This window comes from Dipodomys merriami, unplaced genomic scaffold (genome assembly GCF_024711535.1).
Source record: "Dipodomys merriami isolate MVZ:Mamm:240054 unplaced genomic scaffold, mDipMer1.0.p SCAF_27, whole genome shotgun sequence".
Lineage (NCBI taxonomy): Eukaryota > Metazoa > Chordata > Mammalia > Rodentia > Heteromyidae > Dipodomys > Dipodomys merriami.
In genome coordinates this window covers 8,489,821-8,502,177 of record NW_027204159.1, presented here as the reverse complement: position 1 = coordinate 8,502,177, position 12,357 = coordinate 8,489,821, and the positions used below count along the sequence as shown (strand labels likewise).

At 43.8% G+C, this 12,357-nt stretch overlaps 3 protein-coding genes across 5 annotated transcripts in view; all 3 read right to left on the bottom strand.

Moving 5' to 3' along the window:
- Positions 1 to 12,357, bottom strand: part of LOC138837441 (protocadherin gamma-C4) — a 219,059-nt gene that overhangs the window by 189,121 nt on the left and 17,581 nt on the right. The window lies entirely within an intron of this gene.
- Positions 1,927 to 4,583, bottom strand: LOC138837270 (protocadherin gamma-A4-like). Its single transcript, XM_070035975.1, has one exon. It carries the CDS (start codon positions 4,453 to 4,455, stop codon positions 1,927 to 1,929), a length of 2,529 nt encoding a protein of 842 aa, XP_069892076.1. The 5' UTR covers positions 4,456 to 4,583.
- Positions 7,990 to 10,662, bottom strand: LOC138837309 (protocadherin gamma-B1-like). Its single transcript, XM_070035996.1, has one exon. It carries the CDS (start codon positions 10,519 to 10,521, stop codon positions 8,044 to 8,046), a length of 2,478 nt encoding a protein of 825 aa, XP_069892097.1. The 5' UTR covers positions 10,522 to 10,662; the 3' UTR covers positions 7,990 to 8,043.

Sequence of the window (12,357 nt, the reverse complement as noted above, 5' to 3'; positions counted from 1 at the left end):
AGCCATACCAATTGGTAGGGATGATAATTTAGGAAGTACCATGAATCACACAATTCCAGAAACCAGGTTAATCAACCCTTGTAGGAAGATTACTTGATAAACAGAAACAATAAGCCTCAAGAATTTTTTTTTCTTAGTAATCAAGGTGGGACTCAAGGTTAATGCCAGGATAGACCATGTAGAAATTATTAGAACCACTCCTTCAATCTGCTATGAGTGAAAACAATATGAAAATGTTTTGATTATCATAGGAAGAAACAAAAGGAATCATAGAAAGTCACTAAGATCAGATCAGCAATAACAAAACATTTGAGCTAAGTATTGTGGAATATGTCCCTAATCCTAGCACTTGGGAAACTGAGGCCAGAGGTGGAGGATGAATTTGAAGCCAGCATGGGGTAAATACTAAGAGTTTGTCTCAAAAAAGAGAAATGCTTACATAATGAAGTAAAGGGTTGACACTCCCCCAAAAGAAATGTAAATAATCACCTGGCCAATGAAAAGGTAACCTTGCCAGATGCTGGTGACTCACACCTGTAATCCTAGCTACTCAGAAGCCTGGAATCTTAGGATCTCAGTTCAAAGCCACACTGAGAAGGAAAGTCCATGACACTCTTACCTGCAATTAACCACCAGAGAATCACAAGTGGATCTGTGGTTCAAAGCAGTAGAGCACTATCGTTGAGCAGAAGAACTGAAGGATAGTGCCCATGGCCTGAGCTCCAGCTCCAGGACAAAAATGTTAACATCTCTGTATAACACCTTTATAAAAACAATAAAAAGAAAGTATACCAGTTCATGGAAAAATTTTTTAACTTTTTGTACCTCAAAGATAAATATTTTTTACTAACCACAAGTTGTTACTGAATAGTTATAATGGAAATACCATTTTTTTTGCAGAAAGAAAAGTAAACATCAAACAAAACAGTGGTGTAAAAACAAGAAATATAAACATACTCCATACAGGTTCCATATTAGCTTCAAGGAAAATAATGCTACAAACATGACTTCACCAATTGGCATCTATTTCACAGGTATAATCTAGCCCTTCAGTAATGCACACAAAAAAGGGCATTTTTAAAAGTCAATAGAACCAGAAGCTAGTGGTTCATGCCTACTACAGAGGGTGAGATCTGAGGATCAAAGTTTGAAGCTAGCCAAGCAGATAAAGCCACAAGATTCTTTTTTTTGGGGGGGGTCCGGTCGTGGGGCCTGAACTCTTGGCCTGGGTGCTGTCCCTCAGTTCAAGACTAGTGCTCTACCACTTGAGCCACAGCGCCAATTCTCGATTTTTTTTCCTGCTTATGTGGTGCTGAGGAATCGAACCAAGGCCTTAAGCATGCAAGGCAAGCACTCTACCACTGAGCCAACTTCCTAGCCCAAAGCCACAAGATTCTTATCTCCAATTAACACACCAAATGCCAGAACTGAAAGTTTGGCTCAAGAGGTAGAGAATCATCCTTTAACAAAAAAATCTGATCAGGAGCCTCAGGCCCTGAATTCAAGCCAAAATACACACACACACACACACACACACACACACACACACACACACACACACACACATGCTCTCTTTTTGTCTCACATGCATATATATACACAAAAAGTGAGTGTCTTTAAGGTATAAAATTAAGGAATTCCTGCGAAAATTATAACTGAACAAAGATTAGTAAAGATAAATAACAAGAGGAGCCAGGGGAGGGTTCTCAGTGGTAGGGTGCTTGCCTTGTATGCCCAGTATTCCTGAATTTAATCAGTATCATAAAACAGAAAGATGAAAAACCTATGAATTAGCAAATAACTTTTTGTGTGCTAAATTTTATTAATCATTACTGATTCACCCCCTTTAGAGCAACAACTTTTTAATAAAGAGGTGCTCTTCTTTGACATGTCCTATCTTATAAAACTGAAGGCATTTACAAACTTCTATGTTTCCATGTCTAAGATATATTTATAGAACTGTGGATAACGTACCTGAACATGACTGGGGTCTCCTTGTGACTGAGGTAAATCCTGAGGTATCAGGAGAGGCTCGCTTTTTGCACAGCTCTCCTGGCTGATGAGTGTGTCTGCATAGTTGGGTTGAGGGAAGATCAGGTGACTCTTCCCTGAATCCGCGGTCAGTGACACCTCATGGGAATAGGTCTGCAGGAAAGCTTGCACCCCATCCACACCCATGAAGTGTGAAGCAGGCAAGCCTGCCAAGCCACTATGTGCTGTTTGAAGCAGACGAGCTGTGTGCCAGCGCCGCAGCCTAAGTGCCAGCAGCACGATGACAAAAGCGAGGAAGACACAAGAGACCACCGCCACTGACACCACCAGGTACTGTGTGAGGGTTGAATGGTCTGCGTCAGTGGGAGTGCTGATGCTGCTCAAATCTGCCAGAACATCAGGGATGCTGTCAGCCACCGCAATAGTGAGTGTGACAGTGGCCGAGAGAGGGGGCTGACCATGGTCCTGCACAGCCACCACCAGGCTCTGCTTGAGTGCATCTCTGTCCAAAAGGGCCCTTGCTGTGCGCACCTCACCTGTGTGCAGCCCCACCGTGAAGAGTCCTGGCTCGCTGGCCTTGAGCAGGCGGTAGGACAGCCAGGCATTCTGTCCTGAGTCTCTGTCTACTGCCACCACCTTGGTGACCAGATAACCAGGCTCTGCAGAGCGAGGTGTCAGCTCTACACCTGTGGAACCATCGGTGGGGAAGGTGGGGTAGAGGATCTCAGGTATGTTATCATTCTGGTCCAGCACAAACAGGTTCAGTGACACATTGCTGCTGAGGGGTGGGTTTCCACTGTCCCTGGCGATCACTAGCAGCTGCAAGTCTTGGAACTGCTCATAATCAAAGGAACGAAGTGCATACAGGACACCCGTGTTGGAGTTGATGGAGATGTAGGAGGACAGAGGTGCCCCTTGGATGGTGTCCTCTGTCAGAGAGTAGGTTACTTGGGCATTCTCACCGCTGTCAGGGTCCTGGGCTGTCATACATAAGATAGAAGCTCCTCTAGGGTTATTCTCTGGAATGTAGGCAGAATAGGTGGCATGAGTGAAGGTGGGAGGGTTGTCATTGATGTCCATCACTTGCAATGAAATATGGACCTCTGTAGACAGTGGAGGTGTTCCCTGGTCAGTGGCAGTTACCATGATGTCATAGTCTGAGACTTCCTCTCTGTCTAGAGTGCTGTGTATCAACAATCGGTAGTAATTCCCATAGGTCTTCTCAAGCCTAAATGGAAGATTATCGGGAATAGAACAAGTGACAAGACCATTCTCTCCTGAGTCACTGTCATGCACATTGAAAAGAGCAATTACTGTACCTGGGGAAGAAGTCTCTTGGATAGAGCTGGTGAGAGATGTAACTGTGACTTCCGGAGCATTGTCATTTACATCCAGAACTGTCACTAGCACCTTACTTCTGGCTCGAAGACCAGGTCCATCATGGGCTTCTACATCAATATTGTAGAATCCAGACTCCTCATAATCCAGATCCCCTAAAACTGTTATGTCCCCACTGACAGCATTCAACTGGAACAGCTGAGCTACTTTGTCTCTTGCTTTCCGGAAAGAATATGTCACTTCTCCATTGGACCCTTCATCTGGATCAGTGGCTTTGATGGTGAGCAGCAGAGTGCCCACGGGCAGATTCTCCTGAACATTCACGTGGTACTCCGGTTGAGTGAACACTGGAGCATTATCATTGGTGTCTATGAGTGTTATGTGAATCCTGGCAGTGCTGGAGCGAATTGGGTCGCCTCCATCATAGGCAGTGAGAACCAGGTGGTGAACCGCCTCTTCCTCACGATCTAGGGCTCGTTCTAGCACCAACTCGGGATACTTGATCCCGTCAGCCCCGCTTTGCACGTCCAGAGAGAAGTGAGCATTCGAGCTGAGCTGGTAACCCTGCAGGGAATTCACCCCTATATCTGGATCAAAAGCTTCAGGGAGCGGAAATCTAGTACCGGGATTTTCAATTTCAACAATTTTTATTTCCCTCTGCTCTGTTCCAAAGCTGGGCGAGTTATCATTAATATCGATTATTTCCACTTCTATTCCAAAAATCTTCACTTTGTCTTCTAGGAGAATCTCCAAGTTAGCTACACACTTTGCGGATCTGTCACAGAGCTCCTCCCGGTCTATCCTGCCCGCGGTAACCAAGCTGCCACTGAGCGGGTTCAGAGCAAAGAGCTGAGCCTTACCTCTGGACACGATGCGGACTCTGCGCTCCGCCAGCTTCCGGGGCTCCAGACCCAGGTCTTTGGCGATGTTGCCCACCGCAGAGCCCTCTTCCAGCTCCTCTGGCACAGTGTAGCGGATCTGTTCTGCCCCGATTTCCCACAGGGCTCCCAGGAGGACGCAGAGCCAAACTAGTCGGTTGCAGACTGATGGATAAGGAGCCGCCATGACAGCCCCGCTGCGAAATAGCCTGAGCTTGGATGTTCTCTGTGGAGGACAGAGTAGCATTAGATCCGTGTCTTCCAAGATAAGATGCTTTCACGCTTGAATGCTGGAGCAATCCCAGGTCCCAGACGATGCTTTCCAGACGCTCCAGAACCGGTGCTTTGTGCTGCGGAAATCTTGCTCTGATTACATTTCTGGTTGTCTTTTCCCCCTGAGTGGTGAACAGCGACACTCAGAGCCCTAACCTGTTATTGCAATTTATTCTTGGCGATGAAGTATCCTTTTATACTCTTTTCTTCCAAGGAGAATGAAAATGAAATTTCTGTTGTTTAAGTTGCAAAGAAATGATCCAAACCTTCCTGTGTTATAAATTCAGTTGTTTTTTCAGAGATATAACGTGGTGGGTTTTGAGTAAAACATGTTTTCTACTTTTTTAAAGGTCGTGAAAGCAACCATCCCCAAAGTTCATTTTCAGTACGCTATATTTCTTGCTAAGAACAGGGTTGGACTTGAAGGGCAAAGGAAAGAGATTTTAACAGACAGTGGCATGGAAGTTGTAAGTTCAGCTTTAGCTGATCTACGCAGTAACAAGTGTCCTCATCCGAGGTGACCCTTGGAATGTGGGACTATGTTTCAATTTCTTTTCAAGGAATTAGCTGGTCCTCAAGAGATAGTCTTACCCCTATGCAAATGGGGTTAAGAAAAGATTTTAAATTCGAGAGGAGTACTTCCTTTCCATATTGGAGATTCTAGGCTCCAAACTATGTCTGTGACTCTCTTGTTCACCGTGTTTTCTGAACTGCTGCAACAGTAACTGTCATACAGTCAGAATTCAGCAATTTTTTTTCAGAATTTAATGAACAAATTATCAATGCAAATGCATATTCTCATACAATACATAAAAGCTTTGAAATCAAAATAAATCATTTAGAAGGTAGAAACATTATCCTGACACACTGTAAAGAATCCAGTGGTTGTAATTTACCATGATCAATATGTGTTGTTTTACCATCATTTCTAATTTTAGTTTTCACTTTATTTTCTTTTTGGGAGTATCAGAGTTGTATCTCAGAGTCTGTGGGTGCTAAGCAAGTGCTCTTAAAAATGTTTTTCATGCCGGGCGCTGGTGGCTCACGCCTGTAATCCTAGCTACTCAGGAGGCTGAGATCTGAGGATCGCGGTTCAAAGCCAGCCCTGGCAGGAGAAACCGTGAGACTCCTATCTCCAATAAACCACCAGAAAACCGGAAGTGGCGCTGTAGCTCAAGTGGTAGAGCGCTCGCCTTGAGCTGAAGAGCTGAGGGACAGCGCCCAGGCCCAGAGTTCAAGCCCCACGACTGACAAAAAAAAAAAATGTTTTTCATTTTTGGAGGTACTGGGTTTGAACTAAGAGTCTGCTCAAGTGCCTTGCCACTTAACATTCTACCAGCTCTTTTATTTTAGAAACAACAAAGTACTCTTTATTTGCTGTGTATGCAGTATTGCAAGCTCCATAGAGTAGAATAGTTTTCTTATTTTATGTTTTGATTTTTGCTTGTATGTTTAATTATTATTTTTATTAACTTTAATGTATACAAAGGAGTTTCCACTCTGCAATGCAGCCTATGAAGATATGTCTTGATCAATGCCACCCCTTTGAATATTCTCCTCCATCCAACCATCCATGCCACCCCTCTACTCAATTTTCTTAATTTTATAGAGTATATTGAAATTTTGCCACTTAACAAAGCACTTTATGAATAGTATGTGTCTTGGTCTATGCCACTCCTTTGAACATTTTCACTCATCCCTTCCAACCCACCCCTCCCCTAAATTTTCGTAATTTTATAGGTTATGTATTGAATTTTTGCCCTTTAACAAAGCACTTTACGAATACTATGCATCTTGGTCTGTGACATCTCTGCAACATCTTCACCCCCTTCCACCCACCCCTCAATTTTTTCTTAATTTTTTGGTGTATACAATGAACTCTTCATTGCATTGTCTCATTTCTTCCATCCTTCCTTTATCTACCCCTCTCCACTTGGCCCCATGTCCCTCTGGCAACTATGCATTTCCTGATGTTTATGATTATGTTGTTGAGCTTCGACTTACTTAGTCTTTCTAAAGAATTTTCCTATTAGAGCCGGGTGGCTCACACCTGTAATCCGAGTGACTCAAGGGGCTGAGTTCTGAGGATTGTGGTTCAAAGCCAGCCTGAGCAGGAAAGTCCGAGAGACTCTTATCTCCAATAAACCACTAGAAAACTGTACAATCCCAGAGTTCAAGACCCACAATCGACCAAAAAAATAATTTTACTATTGAGTTCTTAATAGAGTCTATTATACTTCAGTTAATTCATTTGTAACTGCTTGCCTACTACCTACTATATTTACTTACAGATTCATAGACACAATCTATCTACCACAAATGAAGGAAACCATGTAACCTTTGTTTCTCAGGGTTTGTCTTACTTCATTCATAGCATATTTGAGTATTCTTTTTTTTTCCTTTTTTGGAGGGGGGGGTTCCAGTCATGGGGCCTGAACTCTGGGCCTGGGCACTGTCCCTCAGCTCTTCAGCTCAAGGCTAGCGCTCTACCACTTGAGCCACAGTGCCACTTCCTTTTTTTTTCTTTTTGCCTATGTGGTGCTGAGGAATCGAACCCAGGGCCTCATGCATACAAGGCAAACGTTCTACCACTGAGCCACCTTCCCAGTCCCATATTTGAGTATTCTGAGAAAACCTGAGATAAATCAGTGGTCCACCAGTTCTTTACATTATTCCTCACTTAACAATTTGCATGTAAGATGACTGAAACATAAGGAGCTGTTGAAAGAGTAAATTAAAGCACATTTCACTGTCTTTAGAAGATTCTCTTGTTGCTGGGATTGGGGGATATTTTGGAAATAATTTTCATCATGTATAGAACACTAGCAAAGCATTTTTATATTTGACTCACTTCAGAAACCAACCTAAGTCAATATAATATGGAATTTTAAAAATGTATTTGTTATATTTGTAAGCACTAGCGAAAACAAAAATGTCAAAAGAATGCCAAAGAAATTATATTCTTGAATGTAATTATGAGTGGGGATAATATTGATGTAAAGTTAGGGATTCTTATGTAAGTTGTGAGAGTCTTTGCTACTTCTTATAAGGCAAATAATTGAGAAGGGGTATAGTTATTGGAAGGTTGTGTTAAACAAAATACATTGCAGCAAATGTTGTTCCAACAAAGAAGATAACTGTGGAAAACAATCAGACTTTATCTTATGCAGAAAAAGTGTAAATACATTTAGGAAGATTATGCATAAAGTTATTTGAAAAAAATTGTCTAATACATCAACTAAGGACCACAGCTAACTGCTGAAGAAGCACTGTGTTGACATCCAAGAAAATACATCTCTCTCTCTCTCTAGCAAGATTTGCCAACCATACATAAATACCAATGTCAAAGAGAAAATTAGCCACTAGGTAGTTTCAAAGATGACTACTTGACCAATTCGTCCATTTCCTTACAACCAATATGCGCTACTCCACTAAATATCACCACGAGAACCATGAAACAACCACCACCACCACCACCACCACCACCACCACCAATGACCAATATTCATGATGCTCTGTTGAAAAACAAATAATGAAGAACAAAAAGCCCAATGACCAACATTCATGATGCATGGTTGCCAAACAAATACAGTATTCTAATAGTTCTGGGAAAACTTACTTGAGAGGAAAAAGACGCATCAAAAGAGAGTTTAAGATCTTCATTATTGACGTCTACAGCCATGGAAGAATCATCACAGAGGAGGTCCTGAGCGGGAGCCACTTCGGGGGCCGGGGACACGTTGAGAAAATTAAACTCCGTCTTGGCTGATTGTGAGGCAACACACACGTTGTAGGAATAGGGCAAGGTTCCCGCATTGTAACTGGAGAGAACCCCAGGGCCAGACTTGGAGTTGAGAGCAGGCTGAAAGCAGCCCCAGGCAGCTGGACCAGAGGAGTGCTTCAGACGCAGGGCAATGGCCAGAATCACAGCAAGAAGAAAGAGTACAGAGATCAAGGCCAAGGCCACCACCAGGTAAAACTGTAGTTCTGTCTGAGGGTCCGAGGGCGAAGGGTCATCGTGCAGGTCTGGCAACACTTCTTGCAGGCTATCTGCGAAGATGAGGTGTAGAGTGGCTGTGGCCGAGAGGGGCGGCTGTCCACCATCGCGCACAGCCACCACCAGGCGCTGGCGGGCCGCATCCCTGTCACCCAGGACGCGAGCGGTGCGGACCTCGCCGGTGCGCAGCCCCAGGCTGAAGAGGCCGGGATCGCTGGCCTGCAGCACGTGGTAGGACAGCCAGGCATTGTGTCCAGAGTCGGCGTCCACCGCCACCACCTTGGTGACCAGGTAACCGGGCTCGGCGGCGCGCGGCACCATGTCGAAGAGCGCCGAGCCGTCGGGCTCCAGCGCGGGGTAGAGCACGCGCGGCGCGTTGTCGTTGCGGTCGCCCACCAGCACGCGCAGGCTGGCGTTGGCGCGCAGCGGGGGCGAGCCCTGGTCGCGCGCCTGCACAGTGAGCTGGAAGGAGCGCAGCTGCTCGTGGTCGAAGGCGCGCTGGGCGAACACCACCCCGCTGTGCGCGCTCACGGACACATAGGACGACAGCGCGCCTGGCTCCAGGTCGCTGGCCAGGATGGAGTAGGACACTTGGCCGTTGGGCCCCAGGTCTGGGTCGGAGGCGCTGACTTGGGCGATGGAGGCTCCGGGAGGGTTGTTCTCAGCCACGTGGACCACGTAGGAGGCCTGGTGGAAAACAGGTGCATTGTCGTTGACATCTGTGATGTGTAGTGTAATGGATGTCTCGGTGGAAAGCGGCGGTTTGCCCTTGTCAGTGGCAGTGATGGTAACATTATACATTGAGGTCTCTTCTCGATTTAGAGTTTTGTCAATCATGAGCTTGTAGTAATTCTTGGAGGTGGGTTCCAACTTAAAAGGAACTTCTTCCTGAATATAACATGTGACTAGACCATTTTCCCCCCAATCCTTGTCTTTTACTTTAATCAGAGCTACTACAGTTCCAGGATTTGAGTCCTCTGGAATTTGGTTAGAAAAGGACATGAATGTCACCTCTGGGGCATTGTCGTTCTCATCAACAATTTCAATCTGAACATTACAGTGGGCTGTGTGCACCCCTCCATCCTTGGCTTCTACACCAAGCAAGTATCTATTTCTTTCTTCAAAATCCAACGTCCCATTGGTTGTGATATCACCAGTATGGGGATTTAGATTAAAGATGAGGCTAGTACTTGCAGGGACATTAAGAAAGGTGTAGGTGATCTCTGCATTGGCACCCTCATCCTGGTCTGTGGCCAATACCCTCAGGATAGAGGTTCCCAGGGGCATGTTTTCTTGGAGTCTAACTTTGTATATGTCCTGGCTGAACACCGGAGCATTATCATTGGCATCAGTGACTTTGATCCAGATCTGGGTGGTGCTACTCAGAGGTGGGTCCCCACCGTCAATGGCAGTCAGGATTAAGTGATGGGAACTCTGAAGTTCCCTGTCTAGAAGTTTTTCCAGCTGTAATTCTGGGTATTTACTTCCATCTGGACTTTCCTTTGTTGAAAGACTGAAGTGCTGATTGGGGCTGATGGTGTATAACTTCAGTGAGTTACTTTCTACATCTGCATCCTGTGCAGAATCCAAAGGAAATTTTACCCCTGGTATGGCTGACTCACAGATTTCTAATTCAATGCCTTTTGCAGCAAAATATGGTGCATTATCATTAATATCTTGGATTGCAACAATGACATGGAAAATATTCATTGGGTTTTCAGTGACTGATTCAAATTCCAATGCACAGTCTGACTTTCTCCCACAAATCTCCTCTCTATCTATCCGGCCACTCACTAACAACTCCCCATTTTCTGCACTGACATGGAAATAATCCTCTGCACTGACTCGAAGTTTGCAAGCTGGCAGCTCCTGGATACTGAGCCCTAGATCCTTGGCTAGGTTCCCTACCCGGGAGCCCTTGCCCAGCTCCTCTGGAATAGAGTATCGGATTGGTTCAGAGATGGATTCATAGAACAAAGACAGCAGGAAGAGAAACAGTACCTGGCTTTTTATGGTTTCCATTCCTCTGGTGTTTCTCTGCATTTCTTGGACTCTCCAGAAGGCTTCTTTTTAAGATTTATCTTGGAAATGTTTCTTTTTAAAAAAAAAAATAGATAACTTGTGATTTGAAGCAGAACTTGCTTGTTCAAGATGCTCTGAAGATGCACAAGTGCAGCGACTTGTTCCAAGTTGTGTCGGAAAAAGCAGAAAAGCACTGGCTGGACTGCGGAACTGAGAATGCATCTCTTCTCTCTGGCCAACAGCGGCACCTGGAGGTTTTCTTGCAAAACTGCGTATTGCCCAAAGATACCTTTAAAGTGCAAGCTTTTGTTTCTACATACCATGCGTTTCAATTTTCTTGAAAGACAAAAACTCATATTTTTCCTTTTAAGTTAGATCCTTTCTTGATGGTCATCCTTTCATGAGTGTTTTCAACCTTACCTGTTCCTTGTTTTTTTATTACACAAGGCTTAGTCGTTTCCTCCCAGTTTTGAGTGTAAAAATAATGATTTTGTTGTGCGCCATTTATAAACTCAGGTATGATTGTCATATTCAAATAAGGGAATGCATTTTACCTACATTTTTTTTTTTTTTGTCGGCCGTGGGGCTTGAACTCTGGGCCTGGGCGCTGTCCCTCAGCTCTTCAGCTCAAGGCGAGCGCTCTACCACTTGAGCTACAGCGCCACTTCCGGTTTTCTGGTGGTTTATTGGAGATAGGAGTCTCACGGTCTTTCCTGCCCGGGCTGGCTTTGAACCTCGATCCTCAGATCTCAGCCTCCTGAGTAGCTAGGATTACAGGCGTGAGCCACCAGCGCCCGGCTTTACCTACATTTTAATGGACTACAATCCTTACTTTTCTGCAGATTCATTGGAATAACTTCCTTTATTTAATATTTTAATTTCTCCACAGCAATTTTAATTTTAATTTTTAATTAAAAATTTAATTTCTCTTCAACTTGGTAATACTTTCAAAGTTATAATCTTTACAAAATAGAGGGAGCCAAGTCCTAGACTTATTCCTCTTCTTTATAAAACAGGTTCAGTAGAGCAAAGAATCTAGGCAAAAATGTGGCTTTATAATGCCAAATTTCATGTCTACCAGTGCTTTCTTTTAGGTGAAAGTACAAGCACTATTCTGTAATGTCAGTTCCAAACTGCAGCCAACTTAATACCATTAACAAGTGAAATTATTTCATCACTGGTGAGTCTTAGAGAGAAATGGGAACCTTTAAACATTCTACTTCAGAATTTAATCCTGGTTTTAATAGGCAGGTTCAGATGAGCAAATCCCCTTATTCAAAATACAACCAAAGTAGATGTTCCTGTTCTTTGAATACATCCTCCACATTGAATGAGTTGGAAACATAATGTTTAAATTCACATATGATGAGAGTTGGAGGCAGGACTTTTGGGGCATGACTGTGTCATGAGGGCTGTGCCCCCATGAATGGGTAGCACATGAGTACCTTTGTTATAAGAGCAGCTATTACTGGTTCATTTGTTCTTTTTTGTCATGTGATACTTTTTGCTATATAAAGCCCCACAAGAAGATCCTCACCAGATGCTGAGAAAATGATGGTATAGTCTTGGATTCCCAGCCTCCAGAAAAAAACCCATTTAAATAAAACTCTGCTCTTTATCAATTTTCTGGCCTCTGTTATTTTGTTATAGCAGCAAATTTTTTTTAAAGACTTATCAATTTACTTTGATGTTTTGGAGAACTTATTCCTTATCATACTCTAGTCAATGGTAGGATATTGTCTGTTTCCCTAGGTTTTTTTTTTCTTGTTTTCTCTATTCCAAGCCTTTATGCTTTTTGTTCATTTTATTATGAGTTTTGCCTCCCTTTGCTTTGTAATGAATTCTTGCCTGTCCTCT

What these genes read in the sequence shown, in the direction of transcription:
- LOC138837270 (XM_070035975.1), bottom strand. Translation starts at nt 4,455, where the DNA reads ATGCTACTCTGTCCTCCACAGAGAACATCCAAGCTCAGGCTATTTCGC.
- LOC138837309 (XM_070035996.1), bottom strand. Translation starts at nt 10,521, where the DNA reads ATGCAGAGAAACACCAGAGGAATGGAAACCATAAAAAGCCAGGTACTG.